Source organism: Suncus etruscus, chromosome 16, assembly GCF_024139225.1.
Source record: "Suncus etruscus isolate mSunEtr1 chromosome 16, mSunEtr1.pri.cur, whole genome shotgun sequence".
Taxonomy (NCBI): Eukaryota; Metazoa; Chordata; class Mammalia; order Eulipotyphla; family Soricidae; genus Suncus; species Suncus etruscus.
In genome coordinates, this window is record NC_064863.1 from 19550111 (window position 1) to 19574069 (window position 23959).

Here is a 23959-nt window from a genome sequence, read left to right on the forward strand (position 1 = left end):
TTTAATTCTAATGGTTTCTTTATATTGAAAATAAATATACATATTTACTTGAAAAATAATAATTTTTAAAAATTTTATGTAAATTTACATTATATGTGCTATGTATTATATGTGAATTCAATGAGACATCCTGAGACAAAATATAGTACTACAAATAACATACTGGATAATAATGGTGTTGTTACATAATAAACTGATGGGTTTATTTTAGTGTTTATCTCAATTATTTTCTTATACTTTATAAACTTTCTCTCTGTGTGATATGAAGTAATGATAATACTGAGGAATATTTAAGTTACTTTATCTGTAAGATGGAGAAGATTATAAGAATATACACTGCCAGAATATTTACAATGATAGAATGAGAAAGAACTGTAAGTTTCCAACCCAGTGCCAAACACTGGTAAAAGCATTAATAAATGGTAACTTTTTTTTACCTTCTTTGGTTTCAAAGAAATGACATTAATAATTATGATTACTTAGCATGTGAAAATTTATTTTCTCTTATCAAAGCTGAATTTATAGAAAATGATAATTTTTAAGAGTGTATATGATGAGAAGGGGAAAAGAAACAAGACTTTTTCTTATCTTGCAGAAAGCAATGATGACGACTATGAGCTGTATTAAAAGATTCAGGGTAGAAACAAAAGTAGCATATGATACCCATATACACACATGTGTACACAATATGAACACATGCATACACATAATATCACACATGAAATAGGACATAACAAATCCACACAGACAAACAAATAGTGCAGAGTTTAGCATGTCAGCATACAGTACAAAGAATTTACCTCTACCCTTTGCTCCTTTCTCCAGAAACTTTGTTATATAGTAAGAAGTTAAAAAGTGAGGTAAAAATCCATTTTCAAATATTCCCTCCAGTAAAATTAAGTGATGGTCCAACCCAATGTGCCTACAGTTTACATTTGCTTCCATTCTGAGCTCTCCATTATGGATTCTTCATTCCATGTAAAATAAAATCCATACCTAGGTCTGCATAGTTAGACTTGAAAAATTGCTTGCGTCCACAAAAGTACAGCTCGAAGTCAGTTTCATTTGACCTGCGCAAAGTATATCCATTTTCAAGAGCAGCAAAAGCATCACAGGTATAACGGTAGGTAATGAAACCATAGCTGTCTCTGCAAGGGACAAAGAGAGAAGTTCCGAGCTAGTGAGGAGATATTAGCATAAACAACTATAACCCTTTCAACTTGGGACAACTTCCCCGGTGTCAACCTTAGAACCACTGCATTCATTTATCAGGGTGATTGTCCTGTCAAGCGGCTAAATACTTATTTCTGAGACAGGAAATCTCAACTAGAAAGATTAATAAATAGGGATGAAAGAAAATAAATAAGGTTCTGAACTCAACATGTCATCTGTCAAAGCATTCCCATTCTAGTAATCTTGGGGCCATAATTTTTTACATATGTCAACTTCTAAACAAGAAATAATCTTGAAGATTCTCACCCATCATCCCGCAGATTTACTGTGCACTCCTCAATTTCACCAAAAACTTCAAAACGGTCCCTCAGTTCTGTCCGTGTTGTGTCAGGTCTGATTTTTCCAACATAAATCACGCGGCGTTCTTCCTAGGGGTGGGAGGGAAGGAAGAAGAGACTTAGGCTAGTTCTGAAAATAGCAAAGCAGGCAAATTCTAGAAACATTTTCAAGCACAATCTTGCCAAATAAGAAGCTACAGAGTATAATGATTAAAAGAAAACAGACCCTAAGTCTGAAGGAAACTCTACATTTGAACCAAGTTTTAATTTTTTTTCAGAATATCCTTTGTTCACACTTGCAATACTTTTTAGTCACTTGCGTATTCTGTACAACACTAACTTTTCTTTCTTTATTTTCTTTCATTTTCTATGGAAATAGGGGTTGAGGTTCTCAGGGGCAAGAATGCTTTTGAAATCTGCAACTACAGCCATAGTCCTGCTCTTTTACCCCATCTCTTTCATCCTTCCTCATAAAATCATTAGAGAAGTAATATGCTTCAAATATTGTCCCATTGCTGAATAACTGAAGAAGACCAATAAAATATTTTGATATTTAGGATAATATTATTAACTTTCAAATTTGATAAGAAAATGACCTTACCTGCAAAATTGCTTAATTTCTTATGAAGGCAGAATTCTATATAAGACATAATAAGTTTTGGCATGCCTTAAAACAATCTAGTGTAAATAAATATTACCTAGGGACTAATAAACATTGCAAATTATTGGGGCTTACTCTTAGCTGTCTTTAAAACATATTCAAAGGTAGGGCTCAATGATGCTTATTTTGTGTTTATTTTATTAAGTGCATGTCAGTGAATCTGATGCAGGTGGTCCAAAGAGAATGATTTGAAAAATAGAGTCATAAATATAGGCTATTTTAAGCTCTGGGTCTCCAAAGAATAAGATACAATAAAAGAGGCTATAAATTCCACTCTGCCAATGAATCTTATTTTAGGAACAGACTAGAAGGGTGTGGCATAATTTTTACATCATCATAATCTGAAATTAATCAGCAAATTACAGCCTACAAAAGATGGGAGGAATATCTTACACCTTGGGAATAGATTCCGTAAGAAAAAAAAAAAGAATAAATTGTTAGTTTGATAAGGTTTTGTTTCAAGGAGCCAAAGCCAAAGTTGTCTATGTATCTAAAAACTGAGAAAAGACTTCATTTAAGATCATAAATATGTGGTCATTAATTAAATTATCCATCAGCAAAATACAAACAAGAAATAAATAAGTTTAGTTTATAACCATTAAATTCAACGCAGCAGAATAGAAAACCAAGGTTATCTTGCCCAAAGTTTTCTTTAGAGCCACTGAGAATACATTGTTTTGGATGATGTAAATACTCCTTTAAATTTAAAGCTAAGATTTGTCTTATAGTTTTTAACAAGCACCCTTCCTTTTCATAAATCCTATACTTATCTAGCACATGACAATGAGTATTTAATGAATGCTTAAATAATGCAATGGCCCTATACAGACTGTAACACACAACTTCTTGAATAATCTGATCATGCTCCATCATCTTTCACCATGTGCAACATTCATATTTCTATTTTCATAAAGTACACCTCTGAATTTCAAACAGAGACAAATCTAGTTAACATCAGATTTAACGTGCCCTCGGCACATGAATTAAACCGTTATCTAACTCAACTCTCTAGTCTGTCCTCTTCCCAACATTCTTTTCTTAATTAAATATTTTATTTTGTATTAATATCTTTATTTAAACACCTTGATTACAAATATGATTGCAGTTGGGTTTCAGTCATGTAAAGAACACCCCCTTCACCAGTGCAATATTCTCACCACCACTGTCCCAAATCTCCCTCCTCCCCACCCCACCCTGCCTGTACTCTAGACAGGCTTTCCACTTCCCTCATTCATTCACATTGTTATGGTCGTTCTCAATGTAGTTGTTTCTCTAACTGCACTCACCACTCTTTGTGGTGAGCTTCATGTTGTGAGCTGGACCATCCAGCCCTCCTCTCTTTGTTTCTGAGGATTATTACAAAAATGTTTTTTATTTTTCTTAAAACCCATAGATGAGTGAGACTATTCTGCGTCTATACCTGTCCTTCTGACTTATTTCACTCAGCATAATAGATTCCATATACATCTGTGTATAGGAAAATTTCATGACTTCATCTCTCCTGACGGCTGCATAATATTCCATTGTATAATCTCTGTTGAGGCCAGAGCAATAGTATAGCAAGTAGAGGGTTTGCCTTATATGCTCAACTCAGGTTCAATCTGACACTCCCATGTAATCTCCTGAGCCTACTAAGAATGATCCCTGAAATCAAAGCCAAAAGTAAGCCCTGAGCAAAGCTTAGCATGGCCCCAAAATAACAAAACAAAACTTTCTCATCTCTCCTCTCTCTCTCTCCCTCTCTCTCTTTATCTCTCTCATTTCTCTCTCACAACTTCCTTATTCTATTTCTGTCAACAACTTTTTCTGGACAAGTATGACAGTTCCTTCACATAGATCTATGCTAACACTCTTCTAGGCTACTTTTTTTTTTTTACTTCAGTTAGATTAACCTTTGCAAAGGGAAAATACGTCCAATCTTGCGAGTTACCATCTAAGGTATTAAAATGGCTTCTCATAAATCATAAAGTTCTAAGTCAACCAAACAAAATCTATCAAACTCTGCATGGTCCATATTGAATTTGTCTTTATCGGAAGCTTTTCCTCCCACATCTAATTCCTTATTCTATTTTTCAGTCACATTGATCTTTTATCAATCTCTCACATGTACAACACTCTTTCCTTTCTTTAGGAGGCATGTTCTTTCCTGCCACTTCCACCTCCATCTCCAATAAAGTTATTCAAATCACCCTCAAGGTAAATTTGCTGTCTACAATAATACTGAAGTCAATGACCATTCTCTTCCTAAGGCATGAGATAAGACTAGATTTCCGATTAGTTTTTCTTACAGAAAATACTGCGGTTTTCTTTTGTATTTCTACACCTAATTGTAATATGAAACAACAGACTTATTTCATTTTTATATTGCCACTGTAAAATTACCAAGTTACTCATGATTAGATTTTATCCATGCAATGTTTCCTTACCAATCCCTTCACCAATGTCTAATTCCATTCATCAATCTGCCTCACACCACCATTTTCCTCCCACTCACTAATCTGCTTCTAAAGAAGCACATTTTTAAAAGATAAAATTTTTCACTGTACTTTATAGTATTGTTGCTAATAGGATTTCATACATAACATTTTACCACCTTTCAGCACCACTTCTTTCTCCTACTTGAATGTCTTATGTATTCTTTATCTCCCCCAGTATTATAAAGTATCATAAAGCAGTGTATCACTGATTTATATATCATATCATAATTTAAGTGTACCTGAAACATAACAAATCTCAGTGACCACTCATTGAAAATTGAGTCATCCATCAATCAATCATTCTTAATAATTAACCTTTCCCCTTTATTATGTCAAAGATATCTTTTTAAGTTAGTGTGGCTCTAAATTAGAGACTATCTAAGAAGACAGAAAATTAAAACCAGGCTTGATGTTAAAAATATAAGTCCTTGCCCAAGTGGCCTACCAAACTGATCAATAGTTGTCCATGACTTGAATGACAGGTTTAAATGTAATAAGTCTGGGCTTACTGATTCTTAAATATCAGCTCTGAAAAGGTGGGGCTCTACTGAAATAGTGGACAAAGTCCAAGTCCTTTGATAACAGGAACCTGTTGAGTCTTAGAAACTGACCCAATAAAGTAGAGCAAATAGAACCCAGAAAAGGCTTTTTTCATTCACTTCCGTATAGACTGGATGTCTCAATTGAAGATACAATTGTGTGGTTGAACACCCAGCACAGTCGAGGTCAATAAATATAATAGATGGTGAGGTTCATTCCACTGCTGTGTTGTACACTTGAGTAAGAGAATCATAACACCACATTCCATTCTATTTATGCAGCCATCTCTAGCCAAACAACCAAGTGTGATGGGACTGTTATCTAAACTTCCTGGCGCCTGCTTGCATGGAAGTTATGGATTTTTTTAATGAGCCTTTTTAGAAAAATTACTACTTTATAGAGGATAAGGAGGGGGGAATGTAGAAAAGAGAGAAAAAAATTGGACCATCACAAAGAAATTGCTTAACTACCATTATGGGAATACACACAGCCTACATATCCAAGGAAATTCAAAGATAAAGCTAAAATCAACCATATGCACATCCATATGCAGACATATTGGGACAGTCTTTGAATTGCGTCTTTATACAAAGTTGCATGCAACAATGATCCCACAGAAAAGATAAACCAGAGGACATTTTATTTTAAATACTGATACATTCTATAGTAAAATGAAGCACAACCTAAGCCAAAGAAAGAAAGCCAATGGGGCTGGTGCACAGTTACTCAAATTACCTATTTGTCTCTTGCCTTCTATGAAACACAAATGAAACTACATTCTGCTACCTCACAAACATCAGAGTTTAACTTGATGTTGAAGTTCTCCTTTAAAAAATGATTAGAGTGCTTGGGTTTCCCAGTACTAAAAATGAAACTAAAAGATATCTAATAGTCTAAAATGAAAAGACAAAATTTTCCCAAGATTAGCCAAAATGTCTAGCGAGAAACCGATTATTTTTAACATGTTGCCATTTTATTAGACAGATGAATAGATTCTATATCTTTAAAAAACCTTAACATTTGCAGCCAATTTTTCAAGACATTAATTTCTAAACAGGCGATGAAAGGGAAAGAAATCAAAATGCTAAATAACATTTCCAACATCTTAAGGCTTGGAGGAACTCTAAACCTTTGGAAAAAGTTCCTTGAAAAATGACTTTTAGACCAGTTTTCACTATTGAGGAGGAGGAGATATTTGTCAAATATCTTTTAGCTTCAATTTTCACAAAAAGTACCTTACTGATGAAGTGAATCATAAAATTGAGGATTTATGTTACATTTATAGGTAGTAAATCTGATATGAAGACACAGGAATAAATATAGACTGAATTAACTGACTGCATTATCAAAATATTTTAAAAAGACACAGAAAACATGCATTTATTTTTTCTCATATAATACTCTTTTAAAAACAAGCTGAGTAATAAAAAAGAAAATTAGTAGGAAAATTAACATTTATTCAACTCTAATATAAGTCAAATGCTAAACTTGTGCTTTTTATTTATAAGCCTACAACACAAAGGCAAATAGAATGATCAAAATTTAGATTAACAAAGGCCAATTTAAAATAATGACTATGTCTCTCCATAATGTTACTAAAGTCAGTGTCTAAAGATTTATTGGGTTGTGGTTGGTTGCTAGTTGAGCCTTTTGTGTTACTGTTTATGTTCATGGGACTTAGGAGATTTCTAAGTAATTTTCACCTCAGATTTCCTGTGATATTACCGGGCTGACAATACTATAAAATTTGGAGGCATTGCACAGCCATTTGGTGGTCATACTGTCCAGGATATATAGATTTGGTGATTTGGTAGTTTCATAAGACTAAGTGGTGGACAAGGCAATTTATGTTGGATGGTGTTAGGTGTGGTGCTGGGATGCTGTACCTCATGCTGGAAGGGAAATCTGCCTCCATTTCAGTTTGAGAAGGTTTAGGGGTATCTTATCAGACCGGATTACCTGGAAAGAGCCTGTGGCCATTATTATTATTATTATTATTATTATTATTATTATTATTATATCTCTGTCGAAGAGCTCAGTTACTCTTCTGCCAATGTGGGTGGAGGCAGCTGGATTTACTTGTTGTTAGGAAAAGTTTGTGGGGGGGGACTTGATCCACCCTCATTCTGAAAATATCCCAGAGTTTTAAGCCCATAGGTCCCACCTGAGAAGTTTCAACTGCTCAAATATATGAGCAGCTGAATCAGAAAATCCAGAAGCCTCTGAACCAGAAAACCCACAACCATCTTTATGGCAGAAACATCTTTATGGCAGAAACATGGGGGTCATCAAAAGCAACAGAAAGGGATATCAACAATTTGAACAAGTCTGCTTTTTCTTCTGGTTCTTCATATTAATTAATTCAGTAGGTACTCAATAAATGTCTACAACTAAGCCTACAACTAATTAATTTGATTTTGGGACCACACCTGGCAGCGCTCAGGGGTTACTCTATGCTCAGAAATCACTTCTTGCAGGCTTGGGGGACCAACTGGATGCCAGGAATCGAACCCAGCTCCATCCTGAGTCAGCTGTGTGCAAGGCAAACCCTCTACTTCTGTGCTATCTCTTTGGCCCAGAATTCTGTTTTTTTTTTTTCTTTGACTTAAAACAGGCTTTATCTGGAGGTTCTGAGAAAAGGGCAAAAGAGAATAAAAGAGAGAAATGCTCTTAAGAGAGGACCAAGCCCATCAAGAAATGGGGAGAAGAAATGAACAGACACTGTCAAAGAATAAATACAAATGGCCAAAAGGCACATGAAAAAAGGCTCCATATCACTAATCATCAGGGAGATGCAATTCAAACAAAACAACTATGAGGTACCATCTAACGCCACAGAGATTGGTGCACATCACAAAGAATCAGAACAAGCAGTGCTGGTGGGGATGTGGAGAGAAAGGAACTTTTATCCACTGCTGGTGGGAATGCCATCAAATCCAACCTTTATGGAAAGTGATATGGAGATTCCTCCAAAACCTGGAAATTGAGCTCCCATACAATCCAGCTATATCACTCCTAGGGATATACCCTAGGAACATAAAAATACAATTAAAAAATCCCTTTCTTTCACCTATATTCATTGCAGTGCTATTTACAATACCCAGACTCTGGAAACAACCAAGATGCCCTTCACCAAATGAATGGCTAAAGAAACTGTGGTACATATATACAAAGGAATCAGGAGACATGAAGTCATGAAATTTTCCTATACATGGATGTACATGGAATCTTTTCTGCTGAGTGAAATAAGTCAGAAGGACAGAGATAGACACAGAATAGTCTCACTCATCCATGGGTTTTGAGAAAAATAAAAGACATTCTTGCAATAATTCTCAGAGACAAGAGAGGAGGGCTGGAAGATCCAGCTCATGATATGAATCTCACCACAAGGAATAATGTGTGCAGTTAGAGAAATAACTACATTGAGAACTATCGTAACAATGTGAATGAAGGAAGTAGAAAGCCTGTCTAGAGTACAGGCAGGGAAGGGGTGGGGAGGAGGGAGATTTGGGACATTGGTGATGGGAATGTTGGACTGGTGAAGGGGGGTGTTCTTTACATAACTGAAACCCAACTACAATCATATTTGTAATCAAGATGTTTAAATAAAGATACTAATTTAAAAGAAAAGAGAGAGAATGCAGGCTTCTCCAAAGGCAGAGAGAACCCCAGTACATTTTTCAGTGTGAAATTCTGAACATTAAGAAGTCCACATCTTAAGAGGAGAGATGAGAGTGACATATGTTCAAGCATCATGTACCCAGGAAGAACATGTGTTAAGCCTTCTGCATTGGTGGAGAGAGCCTCAATACATATCCCAAAATGAAAGTATGGAAGTCCACATCTCATGATGGGAGCTGTGAGTGACAGGTGCATGCAGATATCACAGGCATGTGTTGGCAATACACTTGTGTGCTGGAGTTAAATTTTTAAGAGCTCATATCTAAATAAGTACTAAGATGCAAATAGATGAATTTATGAAAGAAAATATATAAATAGTGATTATTCACTTAATAAAATGAATCATTTCTAAATAATAAGCTTAGATTCCTCCATTTCATATATCTAGCTAGGTACACATCCTGTAGGGAAAGCAAACAACTGTAAAGGATCAGGGAGATGATATATATTATTTGGCACCCCCAAATAGTTCCCTGTGCACTTCCATGATTATTTCCTGAGCACCACTAGTTGTAGATTTTAAAAAAAGGAAGGAAGGAGAAAAAGAAGGAAGGAAGGAAGGAAGGGAGGGAGGGACGGAGAGAGGGAAGGAGGGAGGGAAGGAAGAAAAGAAGAAGGAAGGAAGGGAGGGAGGGAGGAAGAAGGGATTGAGGGAGGGAAGGAAGGGAGGGAGGAAAGGAATGAGAAAGGAAGGGAGGGAGGAAAGGAATGAGAGAGGGAGGGAGGGAGGAAGCAAGGAAGGAAGGAAAGAAGGAAGGAAGGAAGGTAGGAAGGAAGGGAAGAAGAAAGGGAGGGAGGGAGGGTGGGGAGGGAGGAAGGAAGGAAGGAGAAAGAGAGGGAGGAAGGAAGGAAGGATGTAAGGAAAATCTAATACAAAACTACTTTGTTTTCTCCAAAAATCAATGAGAAATACATTTTTTTCATTTGGGAGAAGCTGATAATCACACATGGTGTTTCACTCTTTCTGACTTCTGGTCTGAAAAATGAAGAAAAGAAATGAAATGGCACAGTCATTGCTCTAGTACATGTGGTTTGGGTTTTAGGCTCTGAGTTCTATCATAGTGTCTAGAGTTTCCCTTTAAATTAACATGCCATTATTATATTTTCTGGCAGGAAACTGTACAGATTGCAAATGGAGCTGGACTTAGAACTCCACAAGAAATACGAGTAGTGACAATTTAGATATTAAGCACTAAACTCTATTATACAGAGTTCCACTATAACCAAAATGATTCCTAGTCTATGAAACTTCAGAAATATAGAGGGTGATTTGGTTTTGAGAAAAAAAAGAATTTATATGGACGTTGCAGAAAAGTAGCAAATGAAATGATGGCAATATTCAACTACAGTATATTATGCTGCATTAGCAATTATTAATATTAGTATTTAGTCTAAGTATTACTATAAATTACTACGTGTGTTATAATTATAGGTATAGGGTAATGTATTATATATTATTATATGTATAACAATATATTATGAATTATACTTCTCTTACTATAGATGGTGTATATAAAGACTTTCAGATCCACAACAATAAAAGTTTAGAGACCTTCTAAATCATGACTCTCTTGTTGAATAAAGATACAATCAAACCAGAACATAAGACAAATATAGACTATTTAAATTTATGATATTAACTATTGCATCATTTTAATAATTTTTATTTCCTTTGTTATCTCAGTTAACTGAACCTTTAATAATATGTTGACCTTACTTAATGGATAATTCAGGATGGCTCTCAAGTTCTTCCAAGTGCAATTAGCTACTTATTTATTATTTTAAGGTATGACTAAATTATGAAGAGCAAGTAATAGGCCAAACAGTTTTAGAATAACATAGTTTCCTTAGTTTTTTCACAAATGACTTTTCAAGCTAATCCAGTCATCTGAGCCTAAAATGACTGCTTGTATTTCTGTGCCCAAGTTCATAAAAAATATACTTTGCAAGTGCATTATGGCACAAGAAAGAAGATCATTTTGAGGAAGGAAATCAATCAGAAAAATCTTTCTGTGGGTAAACTCATTAAATAGTTCTACCATGCCTTTAAGGTAGACTTCAACATTTTTATCATGATTTACTGGTCCCTGCAAAGATCTCGTTTCCACAGACTTCCTGACACTTGTGCTTCCTGTGCCCCAATGTTAAATGCTAGCAGTTTACCAATATGACTTGTTTTTTTCCAAACATGTATTATGAACTAAAGTCTGCCTAAAATAGCAACACTTAATAAAGTTACAACACATCATACATAATTTTAGATTTTCTATGTATATGACTATATTTCAAGCAAAATTAAGAATTGTATTTAGTTAATGTCAATGCATTTACAATATTTTTGTCTTAACTAGTGACTGAGATAAAATATTAATGTTGTCTTTTATACTTTTTATTTATTTTCTTTACAATCAAAGTCTACTTACTGTGCATCTTGCTTCTGGACTGAATGAATTAGTCCTAGGATTCATGGCTACCATATTGGACAGCAAAGGTGCTGAGAAAGTTTTGCTGTCCCTTAGACAAGGATACAGATCAATCTCACCCTCATATAGATGTCTTCTTTACTGTGTCTTGGTTCAATTTGTATGCCCATAGAGTACCAGAGATGAACCCATGAGAGGAATACTTGTCACCTTGGTTTGCCTGCTTATGTATCTAATTGGCCTTACTTCATTTCATATCCTGTAAACCTTAAATATATTTTTACATAGCATGATTCTTTACTTATGCCAAGCTAAACAAATAACTAATTTTCCAATTGAGGGTTGGTTTAGCATTGACTACTAAGTTATTATATCAAACTTTTACTATCTGTAGGTAACTATGCTAGTAAAGCCAATTTTATATACCATACCCAAATAACAAATTTTCTAAATGTCTAGTTTACTTTAAGTGATTAAATATAAGCTGGGTTGGCATTTGCACTATATAAACCATCTTTCAAAGAGAATTTAAAAGAATGGATTAGTTAAAGGGTTAACTAAGGACTCTGTCAGTACTTACAACCAAAAGGAAAGGCAAATGGTTTCTACTTTTAAATTGAGGGTAGTGATTTCCATAAACTATAGAATAATCACTCTAGTTAATCTATATGAAAATATCCTGAACTCATAAAAATGTACTTCCTTTTTATTAAATATAAATATCTGTTGCTGAATTAATTTCCAAAGCCATTAATTAAGTGCATGTAATTAATATTCACTTACTATGCAGTTTCAGTTAGAGTTGCATTGCATATTGCCCAATGTGCTAATGTACAATGAAACTATTTATTTTGCTCTTTAGTGTCATATTTTAGGAATAAGTACAAAATATTTTATAAAATATTAATTTTCAAACTATGAAATAACTACTTTCCAACACGTTGGATTAATAGGATTCTGTTTTGAAAAGATTAAATAGTAAGCTAAAGCTTATTAAGAGGTTTTATAAATTCTATGGCACTTTGTAAATGTGAGTTACAGTTATTGAATAAGTTATTATTACATCAAATTTAGAAAAATTGAATTTTTAACTTTCAATTGTTTTCTAAGTGTTAACTAATGGTTCTCTCTAGATAATATCACAGCTCATTTGAAAGTTTTGAACAAATGAAGAAAAGTATAATTTGCAAAAGGACATAGATTCAGTTTTAGGTAGATTCAAAGTCAAAGGACAATCTAGATCATAGACCTTTAGCCTTGGCATTATTTACTTCTCACTTCTTTCTCCTCAAGGCCAGTGGTGAACAAATTTATCAGATCAGTCCCTCTAGCTGATAACTGTTCAATGCTTAATCTTAGCCCAATAAGTCACCATTTTTTATCTAAGGTTTTCAATATTTGGTGAATGGTAGGGGATTAATGCAAGATAGCACACAAACCTAACCTTTACAGTTAAAAATCATTTCCCTGAACTTTAATCCACAAACTACATCAAATCTTTATTGAAACAATTCTGATCTGAAGCATATAAAGGCAGCAGTGAGCAATGTCACTGTTGCTGATCAGCCATGTCTTCCTGGGGTATGGGGAGATCTTGTGGGCCACTCAGTAGGAAAGACTGAAGATTCAATGTTATTTGATGTCCAAATAATGAATACTGCATATTTTAAAAAAGGTTTATCTTTTGTTAATATATATACATATATATAGACACATCTATATAATAGAGAGAGAGAAGAGAGAGACAGAGAGATAGGGAGGGGTAAGAAAGAAATAGATTGGAAAGAAGAAAAAAGTGAGGGAAAAAGAAAGAAAAGGAGGAGAGGAAAGTAAGGGGAAAAGGAAGGTAAAGAAGAAAAGCAGTAGGAAAATAGGGAAGAGAAGAGGTCTTTTAAACTGAACATAAATAGAAATAGAGCAATAGTATAGCAGGTAAGGTATTTTTCTTGCATGCAGCTGACCTGTATCCAGTCTCTGGCAACACCAAGCTCATTCAGTGATCCCTGAGTGCAGAGGCAGGAACAAGCCTTAAGCACTGCCAAATGCAGCCCCAAACCAAACAAACCAAACCAAACCAAATATTTAAACCAATCAAACTAAAAAAGAAAGAAAAGACATTCTCTTCTACTTACAATTGCCTTCTGTCTCTGCCTCTCCCTCTGCTTGGCCCTCTCAGATTCCCGCTTCTCATACTCCTTGCGGTATTCTTCTCTCTTCAGCCTCTCATGCTGATATTCCTCGTAGCTGTCATACCTAAGAAACAAAACTGCATCATTAAGTGCATTGGCACTAGCCAATGTGGCCAATAAACCAGGGAAAGGGAAGCGCTTGAGATAACATCTCATGGCCAGCAGGGGCCAGAGGAGTAGCAGAAAGAGGACATGCATCATCACCTGGGCCTGCGGCTGTAGGGTGATCTTGAACGTGATCTTGCACACAAAGGAGAATTTCGGTGTGCACGGTGTCTGCAGTGGCTTGACTCATAGTAGTAGCAAGATCTGAGACGAAAGAAAAGAACAAAAGGGATGTTGACAACTGCCATTTAGGTGAACTGCCATTTAACCCCGGCTTAGGGGCAAGGGCTAAATGACGTCTGGAATAGCCTATTGCAGGAAGTGTCTTTTTCTTCCCAGCTCGGAATTAGATTTCTCAGGGACAGTTTTTGATCCTGCAGTGTGTGTCCAGAGGTCTGGCAGGGGACATGAATTTTTTTTTTATTTTTTTTCCCAGCACCCCTTATTGATGCCAATGCCTGCACTAGTCAGCTACACTGTCATCTTTATCTGGCAAGTATCTCTACCATGTTGGCAGGGGACCAACTTTCCAAGTAATGGAAAAATTTCCATGAGCAAGTTTCCTACAAGTGACTTTTTCTGATCTCCCTGTCTCAAGACACAGTGCTCCCACCTGACAGAATTAAGAGAAGATTGGTAGAAGTGTGCATGCGTAACTGTCATCTCATTAGCTCCATGCAGACTAGAAGGCAGGGGAGAGGGGAGAAGCTGTGCTCTGCTACATGTGGCTGAATTTATGTAGGCTCCTTTTGAGGAATGCTGAAGCTTTGAGGGGATTAGACAAAGCTTACCTTGAAGACGATCTACTTCCTGGGGACCGTGATCTTGACCTGGAATAGGGTGATCGGGAACACGACCTGTGTCGAGAAAAGGACCTTGAACGAGAGCGCATCCTTTGGGGTCTTTGAGAAAATAAGGATTTGGGTGGTGACACAGAGTCTCTACACGGAGAGTTCAAAGAAGAGCAAGTAGGTGACACATCAAACAATGAATAGGACTGCGTGCCATCCCAAGGGTAGCTCAGTTTGTCACTTTCATCTTCGCTGTCATCAAACAGGCCATCCATAGCTAGTCCTGAATTGATAAACATAGGTAGTTTGGAGAATTGTTCATTACTGAAATCACTGTCCCTCAGTTCACTGGTCTTGTCTGCTTCGTCGTCAAAAACAGCCTGACTGGGATGACCGAAGTGCTTGTTCAGCTCGGCTCGGATTTCCTGGTCTTGGAGCTGTTTTCGGGCGCTGCAAGGAGAGGTGTGCTTACTTGCCTCCAAAGTCTCTCTCAGGTAGCACTGGTCTGAATCTGTGGAAGAACAAATCTGGCCCGGCCAATTGGAGGAAGAGGCATCTTTGTAGTCTAGTTGTCCGGAGTCTTGGAGCTCCTGTGAAATATTAATGAGTATTTCCGTTTTGGAATTCACTGATTGACAATAGTCATGGTCACCGAATAGCCGCAGACTGGGCCGCTTGGCCTTCCTCTCCTCGTGTCCACTGGTGACTACTGAGGTCTTGCTGAGCTGTGCATACAACTCAGACTGTTGGGGCCCTTTTTTGGTGGAGTTATTGCCTTGAGTACCTGAAGACTCACTGTAACGGGGCTTCTTGGATGGTGGTGGTACCCCAGTCTTGCAGGAGGACTTCAGCTTGGGAGAAACCCTAAAAGGGTTATCTTGGTTGGCTTTATGCGGAGGAGTGGTGGGTGGAGTTAGGCCTAAGAGCACACACACATAAAAAAATAAAAGAGAGAGAAAGAAAAGAGGAGAAAATATATATATATATATGTATATATATATTTTTAATGCCAGGGCATGTTTCCTCACTTTTCTAAGCTTTCAGATCATGGTTAAAATTGCATGAAGCAAAAGCACATTCATGACAAGCTCTGAAACAATGCTGCTCAGTCTCTCACTGGGCTCTGGGCTCCCAGAAAAGGTGAATTCATGGTGACAAACAGAAGCAAGAAGTATAGTATTCTGTTCTTGAGTTATCCATGCCACCCAGAAAATAACAACACCCACCTTCCTGAGGCCTCCACCCACCAGGCAGGAGCAAAGCTCTCTTGGTCAAGATTAGCAGGTTATTTGTCTTAGGGCAAATGAAGTCAATGGGACTCAGGGGGAGAAACACAGAAAAACTTCAATAGCATTAGTCTGGAAAGAACATCTTGAAGGATGCTAGTGGTTCAGGGATTTTGGCTGAATTCAAGAATCTATCCATGGAGGGAAAAAAAAAATAGACAATTCACATTTAAAAAAGATGGGATGCCATTAAATCTGGCTTTGGTGGCATAATAGAGGCAACTTCCCAGTAAGTTCAGTAAGACCCAAGAAAAGATTTCATGAAACTAGACAACTCTACAACTCGACAGCAATGATTCTTTGTCTCCACAGTTCATTAACTTAGTAAACCATGGCTAATGTAGGGATAATACATTCTTGTAAGCATAACTAATACATTCTGTCTAAAATATGGTTCTGCAACAGAAACCTTAGTGAACAGTAACACTAAATAGCTTAGTGGCACTGAACCATTTTATTTAGAGCACAACATCAGCGCGGGTTATGAGGCTACAGGACTGAAATGAATAAAAGCTTCAGTAACTAATTAGGTAAATAAAAAATAAAGGAAGAAGGAGTGAACCCGTCAGTGGCTGCCTGAAGGACTTTTCTGCAGAAGAGCAGAAAAATCCCATTTGAAGTCGGAGAGGAGAGGATGGGAAGAGTCCCTGCTTTTATTAAGTTCCATTCCTGAGTAAGTCCTCCTCATTCCTTTGTGCCAGAAAAGACTCATGCAGTGGCCTCAGAGTTCACGTAACTTTGAAGAATGTACAGACTGGAGTTCAAATAACTTTCTGCTTACAAGGGAACATTTTAGTTGTGATATACTTTCTATTTAAGAAGACTGGTGAACACTATTCAGCAAAAAAGTACTTGAGTCTGGTAACAAGCTCTGGACTTAAGGCAACTGCCAATTTCACGGAAGGGCAGAGAAATCCTACCTGGCTGGAAAAAATATAGACATATAAATAACCAAGTAGGTCATGGAAAACCACCTGACATGTGGCATAAGTTCTGCAAAGTTCTGCTTCCCCTCTCCTGCTTTACCATAAAGAGATGGAGAATATGATTGCTTCCCTGAGTGAAAGTGCTCACAGAAAATAATCAGCATTTTTTAAGGGAATGCATTCTCTTTCATTGAAGAAAAAAAAAAGGAACTACACTTAAAAAGAAATTTAGGTTTGGAATTCAGCCCAGAAAAAAAAAAATGGCAGAAAGACAAGGGAGAACACACCGGAAGAGGAGGGGACACTGACTTCCTGGCCCAGGGAATTGGCTCCCTCTATCAGCCACCACTCTCCATCTGCTCCAATCACCTTCAGCAAAGGAAAGCAGGGAAATCTCTCTCAAGGTTGAGACTTCTGTGTCACTCAAGACTTTTTCTTTGTTTGCTCTTTCATAGTAAAGTTGGTTTCATACTCCACTTAGAAGAGTTAAACGGTCAATTTCTTCTTTCTCTCTTTAAATTTTTTTTTTAATTTTTACCTCAGTTGCCCTTTTATGCAACTCTCTTCCTACACACTGGCTTCTCTTTCTACCACACACCAGCTTCCTTTTCTTTTCCACACAACTAGAGATGTGGCTTCCCAGGAAGGAAAGACCGGCTTGTTTTCTCACAGGAAGTTAAGCTCCTAAAACACATGAAAGCCAATGACCTTTTGCCCTGTAAATAACAATGAAATATTCTTATTTTTTGTTTGTTTTGTTTCTGTTTTTAGGTCACACCAGCAGTGTTCAGGGTTTACTCCTTACTCTAAGCTCCTGGCAGGCTCAGGGACCCTATGGGATGCTGGGATTCGAACCACTGTCCTTCTGCATGCAAGACAAACACCCTAACTCCATGCTCTCTCTCCAGCCCCTGAAATATTCTTAAATTGGGAAAAAATGGCATTTAATATTCTGAAATCTAACTTTATCATTCTTTTAATGAGACCCTGCCAGCCCTTCCAATAAGGGAGATTTTAATTTTCCCCACAAATTTACTCCCAGAATCACTCACTGGATATTGCTTTGTATTCTTATTTTTTGATGTAAATTCTATCTACTCTCTCCAAATAGACTATTAAACTGTAAAATAAACTAGGGCTTATTTTGGCAAAATATTTTACTCATCTTTATTTGTGTTTTTCTAGTTCCTCATATAATCGTGTGTTTCACTGCTCAGTGAGTCAAGAATCACTTGGGAAACTGGTGGAACATTTTTAATGAGGGAGTTCATAGACCTCATGGTGTGAGCCACTTCCCTACACTGTCCCCATGGCCTGCCACCTTGCCCTCAAGTCTATGTATTTTGACTGACATTCAACACTTATAAAAGGAAAGCCTAAACTTCAGAAACGCCAAATTAGGCCACTATTAAAGAGTGACTGGTCCTAAAAATAGTCCAGCTATCTAGGGATTTTAAATATAGACATTCTTTTTAGTCTTGAACATTTGAAACCCTTGTCCTAGTACCTAAGCTCATTATCCCTTAAATAACTGATTCTCAAGTTGCTTTTGGGAGTGGCAACTCTCTTATTGTAGTTTCTTTTGAAATAAAAACAGTCTTTCTACCTTCTCTACATGCTGGCCAGCAGCCTGTGGCAAGGAACCAAACATGCACTGACCACCTACAATGGATTGGAAACCATATAGATGCGGGTATTTTGGATTTATAGGAACTGTGGTTCTTTTTTTTAATAAGCTAGGAATTCTTTACAATGGGAATTGAGCATATTTTATTCTGCATGTAATTACAATTCATAGAACACCCCAAGATACACCCTGTGACTGAGTATACCAAGACCTTGCCCTTCTTTTAGAATTATTCTTCAGTCTAATAAACAATAATCATTCAGTGCAAGGAATTGAGGATTAATGAGTCAGTGGACAGGAGTAAATAATGTAGATAAATCTCACAACAGTTTGACTGTTTAGCTGAAACATCTTAAACTAGAGACTACATAGAAATGAAACGGGTATATCCCAAGGAACATAAGACTTCATATCAAGCACACTTCCTTGAAAACCTTTATATCTGATAGAATTGGGACCAAAAACTAAGACATAACAGAACACAATAAAAAAGAGAAAGACACTTTAACATAGCATCAAAGTTTTAGGAGCAACTGAAGAAACGAGGAATCCTGTGTCTGTACCTGAACAAATCAAATTTCCCTAACTCTTTTTCTCAAAACCTGACTCTGCCCATGGCCCTCCAACAGGTTCGGCCAATATTCAATGCTCAATTTCTTAATGCCACCACCTTTGCTCATCTTCTCCCTAATATGCAGCCTCTCCATTTCATCCCACAAGCCTAAATCAACAGCGCTAATGCTTCCCATAACCTCCGGATTCTTGGCCGTGTGTTGATTTTCTGAGGAATGTGTACATTTTGGTGTTGACAGTACAAGGTATATTCCATGCTCTCTCTTGAACTTAGCAGGTTTTGACAGATTTATGTGAGGACAGATGGCCATTACAGGCTGAAGGCTGACAAGAGGCAGTTCAGAGCATTGTTAACACACTTGCACAAACTCTCAGCAGTGCAGCACTGTGCAGAATGTAATTCAGACTATAGCTTTTTTATTGCTGCCTATTTTCTTTTGTCAAAAGAGCCTGCTGTGCAGAGCAACAAATGGCCGCTATTACCCAGAATGTAATGGGTGTCAGACAAATCACGTAACACAAACAATCAAGAGTATGTAGGTCATATTTCAACAGAGCACAACCTTAGCAATATTTATGATTACTGCATTGAAATGTGCTCTATAATAAACAAGTACCTCTACATCATTCACACTTATACACTTCTGCACAGCAAATCTGGGAGAAGTGGTACACACTTCACAACGATCTTCTTAAACAGCCCTTTCTTTGAAAAAAAAAATTGTCTTAGACAAGTTTTGTTTTGTTGTTCATTATGGGCAATGAAATGTATTTCCAAGAGGAGTGTCTCTTGAGTTTGTTTAATTGAATGATAAATAATGACTTCTCCGCTCTGTGTTCTAGTAAAGAAAAAATAGTTTAATTGCTTTCCTTTTGTGTATTATGTGCTTATAGACTATGATCCCCTCAATAACTTTGGCAGATTTTTTTAAAAATAGTTTATCAGAACTTTACACCATCTCTCAGTCTTAGTCTTTAACTTGACTTGGAGTTGTATTGGAGATTGAGATTTTACTTCTGTTATTTGCCAATTCAGATATATCTTTATTTGCCTAAAGACTCATCAAAAAAGGAAGGAGAGAGAGAGAGAGTGAGAGTGAGAGAGAGAGTTATGGGAAGCTTGTACAAGTCACATATTTTAAGTCACAAGAACTTGGAATGAGTGATAAGACAGGATAGGAAGGGCTGATGCTAAGTATGAACTGTGACTGTTACACCAGTTCTCAAAATATTCTGTTGATAAAGTTCTTTCACTGCCCTGTCCCTACTCCCATTTTGTCCTGGAGCTAGGGTCCCTCAAGAGGCAGCAGCAAAATGTTAACAAGTGGCAGAGAGAGGTCTTCTGCTATACTCTGGTTAGCATAAGTCCAATCAACGTTGATTAAAACAGTTCTTTAAAAAGAAAAGGCTGTTCCTGTCACTACTATTTTTTAAGTATTTTGTATTTTGCCACTGGTTACAGAGGAACAAGCTGCCCTTAGTAAAGAGCTTCAGATCATATTAATGCTATGTGTTGAATCCCCCAACTCTTATTTAGGGGAGATGAAAATATTATTTATTGGTCTTTGTGAACTTTCCTATAGAGCTAGAGAAGATACCAAGGAGAGAAAGAAACCTGGCTTTCCAATGGTCTACACCAAGCTTTAAAAATTAACATGGGAGACAAAATTACCTTGGATTTGGAAAAAAAATATGGAAAATTTAAGAAAATAAAACAAGAACAAAGAAATTATTACACTTATAGGCTTACAGTATTTAAAAGAGTAAGTTTTAAAATAAAAATTGAAGTATTAGATTGAAAAAGTTTATACTTAAAATTACACTTATAGACTTAAAGTTTTCGTAGAGTAAATTTTACAAGAGAAATTGAAGTAATGGGGCCGGAGTTGTGGCACAGCAGTAGAGCATTTGCCTTGCATGTGACTGACCTAGGACAGACCAGGGTTCTATCCCCCAGAGTCCCATGTGGTCCCCCAAGCCAGGAACGATTTCTGAGCACATAGCCAGGAGTAACCCCTGAGTATCACTGGGAGTAGCCCAAAAACAAAAACAAAAGAGAGAGAGAGAAATTGAAGTACTGGAAATTCCTAAGAGTAAGAATTGTTGGAAAGGGGCTGGAGAAAAAAGTACAGTCAGCAGGGAATTTGCCTTACATATGGTTGACCCAGATCCTATCCTCAGGATCCCATATAGTTCCCTGAGCACCTCCAGGGAAGATACCTGAGTGCAGAAACTGTAGTTTCTTCCCATGAATGGATTCTTTAGGATTTTATATGTACATACATATGTATCATATAGTTCACGAATTTTTGGCTTTCTCCTTAAAATCACCAACCACTGCTTATATTTTGCTTTGGTTTATTTTCCCAATGATTTCCCATATAAAAACAAGTATATCTCAAAAGGGGAGAGCAAATGCATGTTACTTTTTTCACGACTTAGTCCAGCAAGATGTACTATTAAGTGGGAACTTTAAATAAAGCATTAAAACATACTACATGAGAGAATAAAAAAAGTGATTGGTTAATACATGCTTTTTTTTAAGCATGTTTACTAAAGAACACCATGAATGACTGGATGAAAATGAGGGAGAATACAGTCAGTTAAAAAATAAATGGTGCCCACAATTTCTCGCAACCACGGGGGAGAGGGTGGAGGATATGGGAGGTAGGACAAACACGGAGTGTAGAGAGGACAAATTGGTGATGGGAACCCCCCTGATTTTATGTAAATGTGAGCCTGTAATATTATCGTCAACAATATGTAAACCACTATGACCAAAATAAAAATTATATTAAAAAAATAAGAATAAATGGTGCCAAGTTACTCACCCACTAAATCAAAAATCAGGTTGTGAAAAAAGGAAATAGATAAATAGAAGAAAGAATTACCAAGACTTAGTGTAGTAAGATGATGAGTTAGCTTTTCTCTTTTTTCTAAGTAGCTAACAAGTCATTGTTAGTGTTTTCTTTTTTTAATCACGTTGCTAACAATAACCAAAACAACTTAGGTAGGCTTACACAGACATGTAAGGGTCAGTCGCTTGCTTTGGTACCTAACCAAATTCCTTCATAGCTTGTGTGAAAAATGATCATCTGGTTGAGCTGACATTGTTTTGCCTTTCCATTTTAAAAACAAAAAAGTCTAGCACTCTGGAAATCTCCATATGCAATAGATTTAAATGCCTTCTGCCAAAAGAGCATTCTCTTTTCTCTCATCTTGCTTTACTAACAGCTATTTTGAAATCAAATTAGTTTTTACACCTGTAAAAGAGAAGTGTTTTTTTTATCAGCCAAAATGAGCTAGTTTAGGACAATCACAAAGTCAGACCAGCTGGCGATATCTAATAAAGCAAACTTCCCATCTCATCCCTCCTGTTTCTCAAAGACACTGCAGATGGGACAGAGGAATTATTCTGGAGGTCTTAGAATTTTGTTGACTCTTTACTTTTCTACCTAAATGTTTGAAAACTGCTAGTAAAAGTGTGATCAGGAAAGAGAAGATACCAGAAAGGCATGGGGAGCATCTTCATACACTTCCTCTTACACTATGGAATAGATTAAGGGTGTAAATTGGAGTCCAAGCATCAACAAATCAACAACATAAAAAACATCTCTGCCCTCTCTACTCCCTGCTGCACCTGTGGCAGACATCACTAACTGATCATGACATTCCCACTGAGTACAGATTTGGGCTTAGACTCCTTCTCAACACAGTACTCCTGGCAGCCAATACCAATCAATGACACTTGGCAAATGAAATGAAAACTATTTAACATAATAGATGCCAATTACTAGCTTTAAAATTCAGATTTCAGAAAAGAGACATAATCTCTAGTCGGTCAGACAAACTTGACTTTGAAGCAACACAGAGTTTCTATGAGCATATAGTTTATTTTTGTCAGTCATAAAGTATTTATATCTAACCTCCAGAATTTGAAGTAATATACGTAGCTGTTAAGAGATTGTCAAGAAGATTCTTTTACTATGATTTGATAACTCCTATATCTACACCAAAAACAGTATTGTGAAATTTTGTTGGAAATTTGGATAACTTTCATGTACAAAATTGAATATACAACTTCATATATGAGTGTGCCCCAGAAACATACTATTAAACCCAATGAAAGGGAACTGGTAAATAATTATAGCCAGAAGTTGAAAAGATTAGAACAATGGATGGCACATAAATTTAATAGAGAATTTGAAATAAATAACAAACACTAACTGAATATATATGCTGATATTGGATAATTAAGATGTCTTTATTTATTTATTTGCCCACCGTGATTTAATGAGATGTAGGTTTTGTATTTAACTTCATTCAATAAGTATTACTTTAAAATGAAGGAAAATGTCTCGGAAATCAAGCATATAGAAGAATCTTAGCACTTATAAGATGAAAAAGAGAAGGTGTACCCTTCCTACTTACCTTCTTCTGGCTGAATTAGCTCTTTGACTTCCTAATATTCTGCTTATGTTTCAACAATATGATCTCCAGTACCCACCTGCATACTTAAAGTCTGATAGAATTATTTTGCTCACTTAAGGTGTCTCAAACTAATTTTGCTTTTACAAGTTTAACGAACACCATTCCATGCAAGTCTTTGATGTTCCTTGCAAAATGCTTGATCAATTTAAGAATTCTTTTAGTCCTAAATTGTCCTTATGATACTTTGCAATCTTCAGTGGAATTATTGTACTTAACTTGAAACTACATCACTGAGTTCCTGTTGATAATATTCTGTGTCCAGTGGGTGTGTTGGGGTTGGGAGGGCTGAGAGAGTAATGGAGTTCCAGAGACCCTTCCCATCTAATCCTAATCAGGTCAATGGTTTAATAACAAGTCCCCAATGTATGTTGGACCCTGTGGTTTCAGGGTTACAATGATAGAGAGGGAAAAGGGGCCAAGATATGAGGAAATGGGGCCCCCAAAACGTGATGCTGCTTGAGTCTGTGTTTATAAGATTATCTGAGTTATAACACTGGTGTTGAGGGAGAGTGATGGTTCTGGGGATCAGCCTATCATTTTGAAGCCTATTCAGTGATTGCCATATCATTGAAACATGACTTCACACCAAATTTTGCTGAAGATTTTGAGTTGACTGAGTTCATGAACCTCACACATTGCCTAACATTTCAAATCCATAGTCGTTTTATGCAAAAGCAA

General features: G+C 36.6%; 1 protein-coding gene across 4 annotated transcripts in view; it reads right to left on the reverse strand.

Moving 5' to 3' along the window:
- PPARGC1A (PPARG coactivator 1 alpha) overlaps window positions 1-23959 on the reverse strand; it is a 729356-nt gene that overhangs the window by 7476 nt on the left and 697921 nt on the right. For all 4 annotated transcript variants that reach the window (XM_049789992.1, XM_049789991.1, XM_049789993.1 and 1 more), the window contains 5 exons: window positions 14379-15297; window positions 13687-13791; window positions 13426-13546; window positions 1480-1601; window positions 997-1148 (listed from right to left, as the gene is read on the reverse strand). In XM_049789992.1, coding sequence (XP_049645949.1) covers window positions 997-1148; window positions 1480-1601; window positions 13426-13546; window positions 13687-13791; window positions 14379-15297 — 1419 coding nt within the window. The remainder of the gene's footprint in view (window positions 1-996; window positions 1149-1479; window positions 1602-13425; window positions 13547-13686; window positions 13792-14378; window positions 15298-23959) is intronic.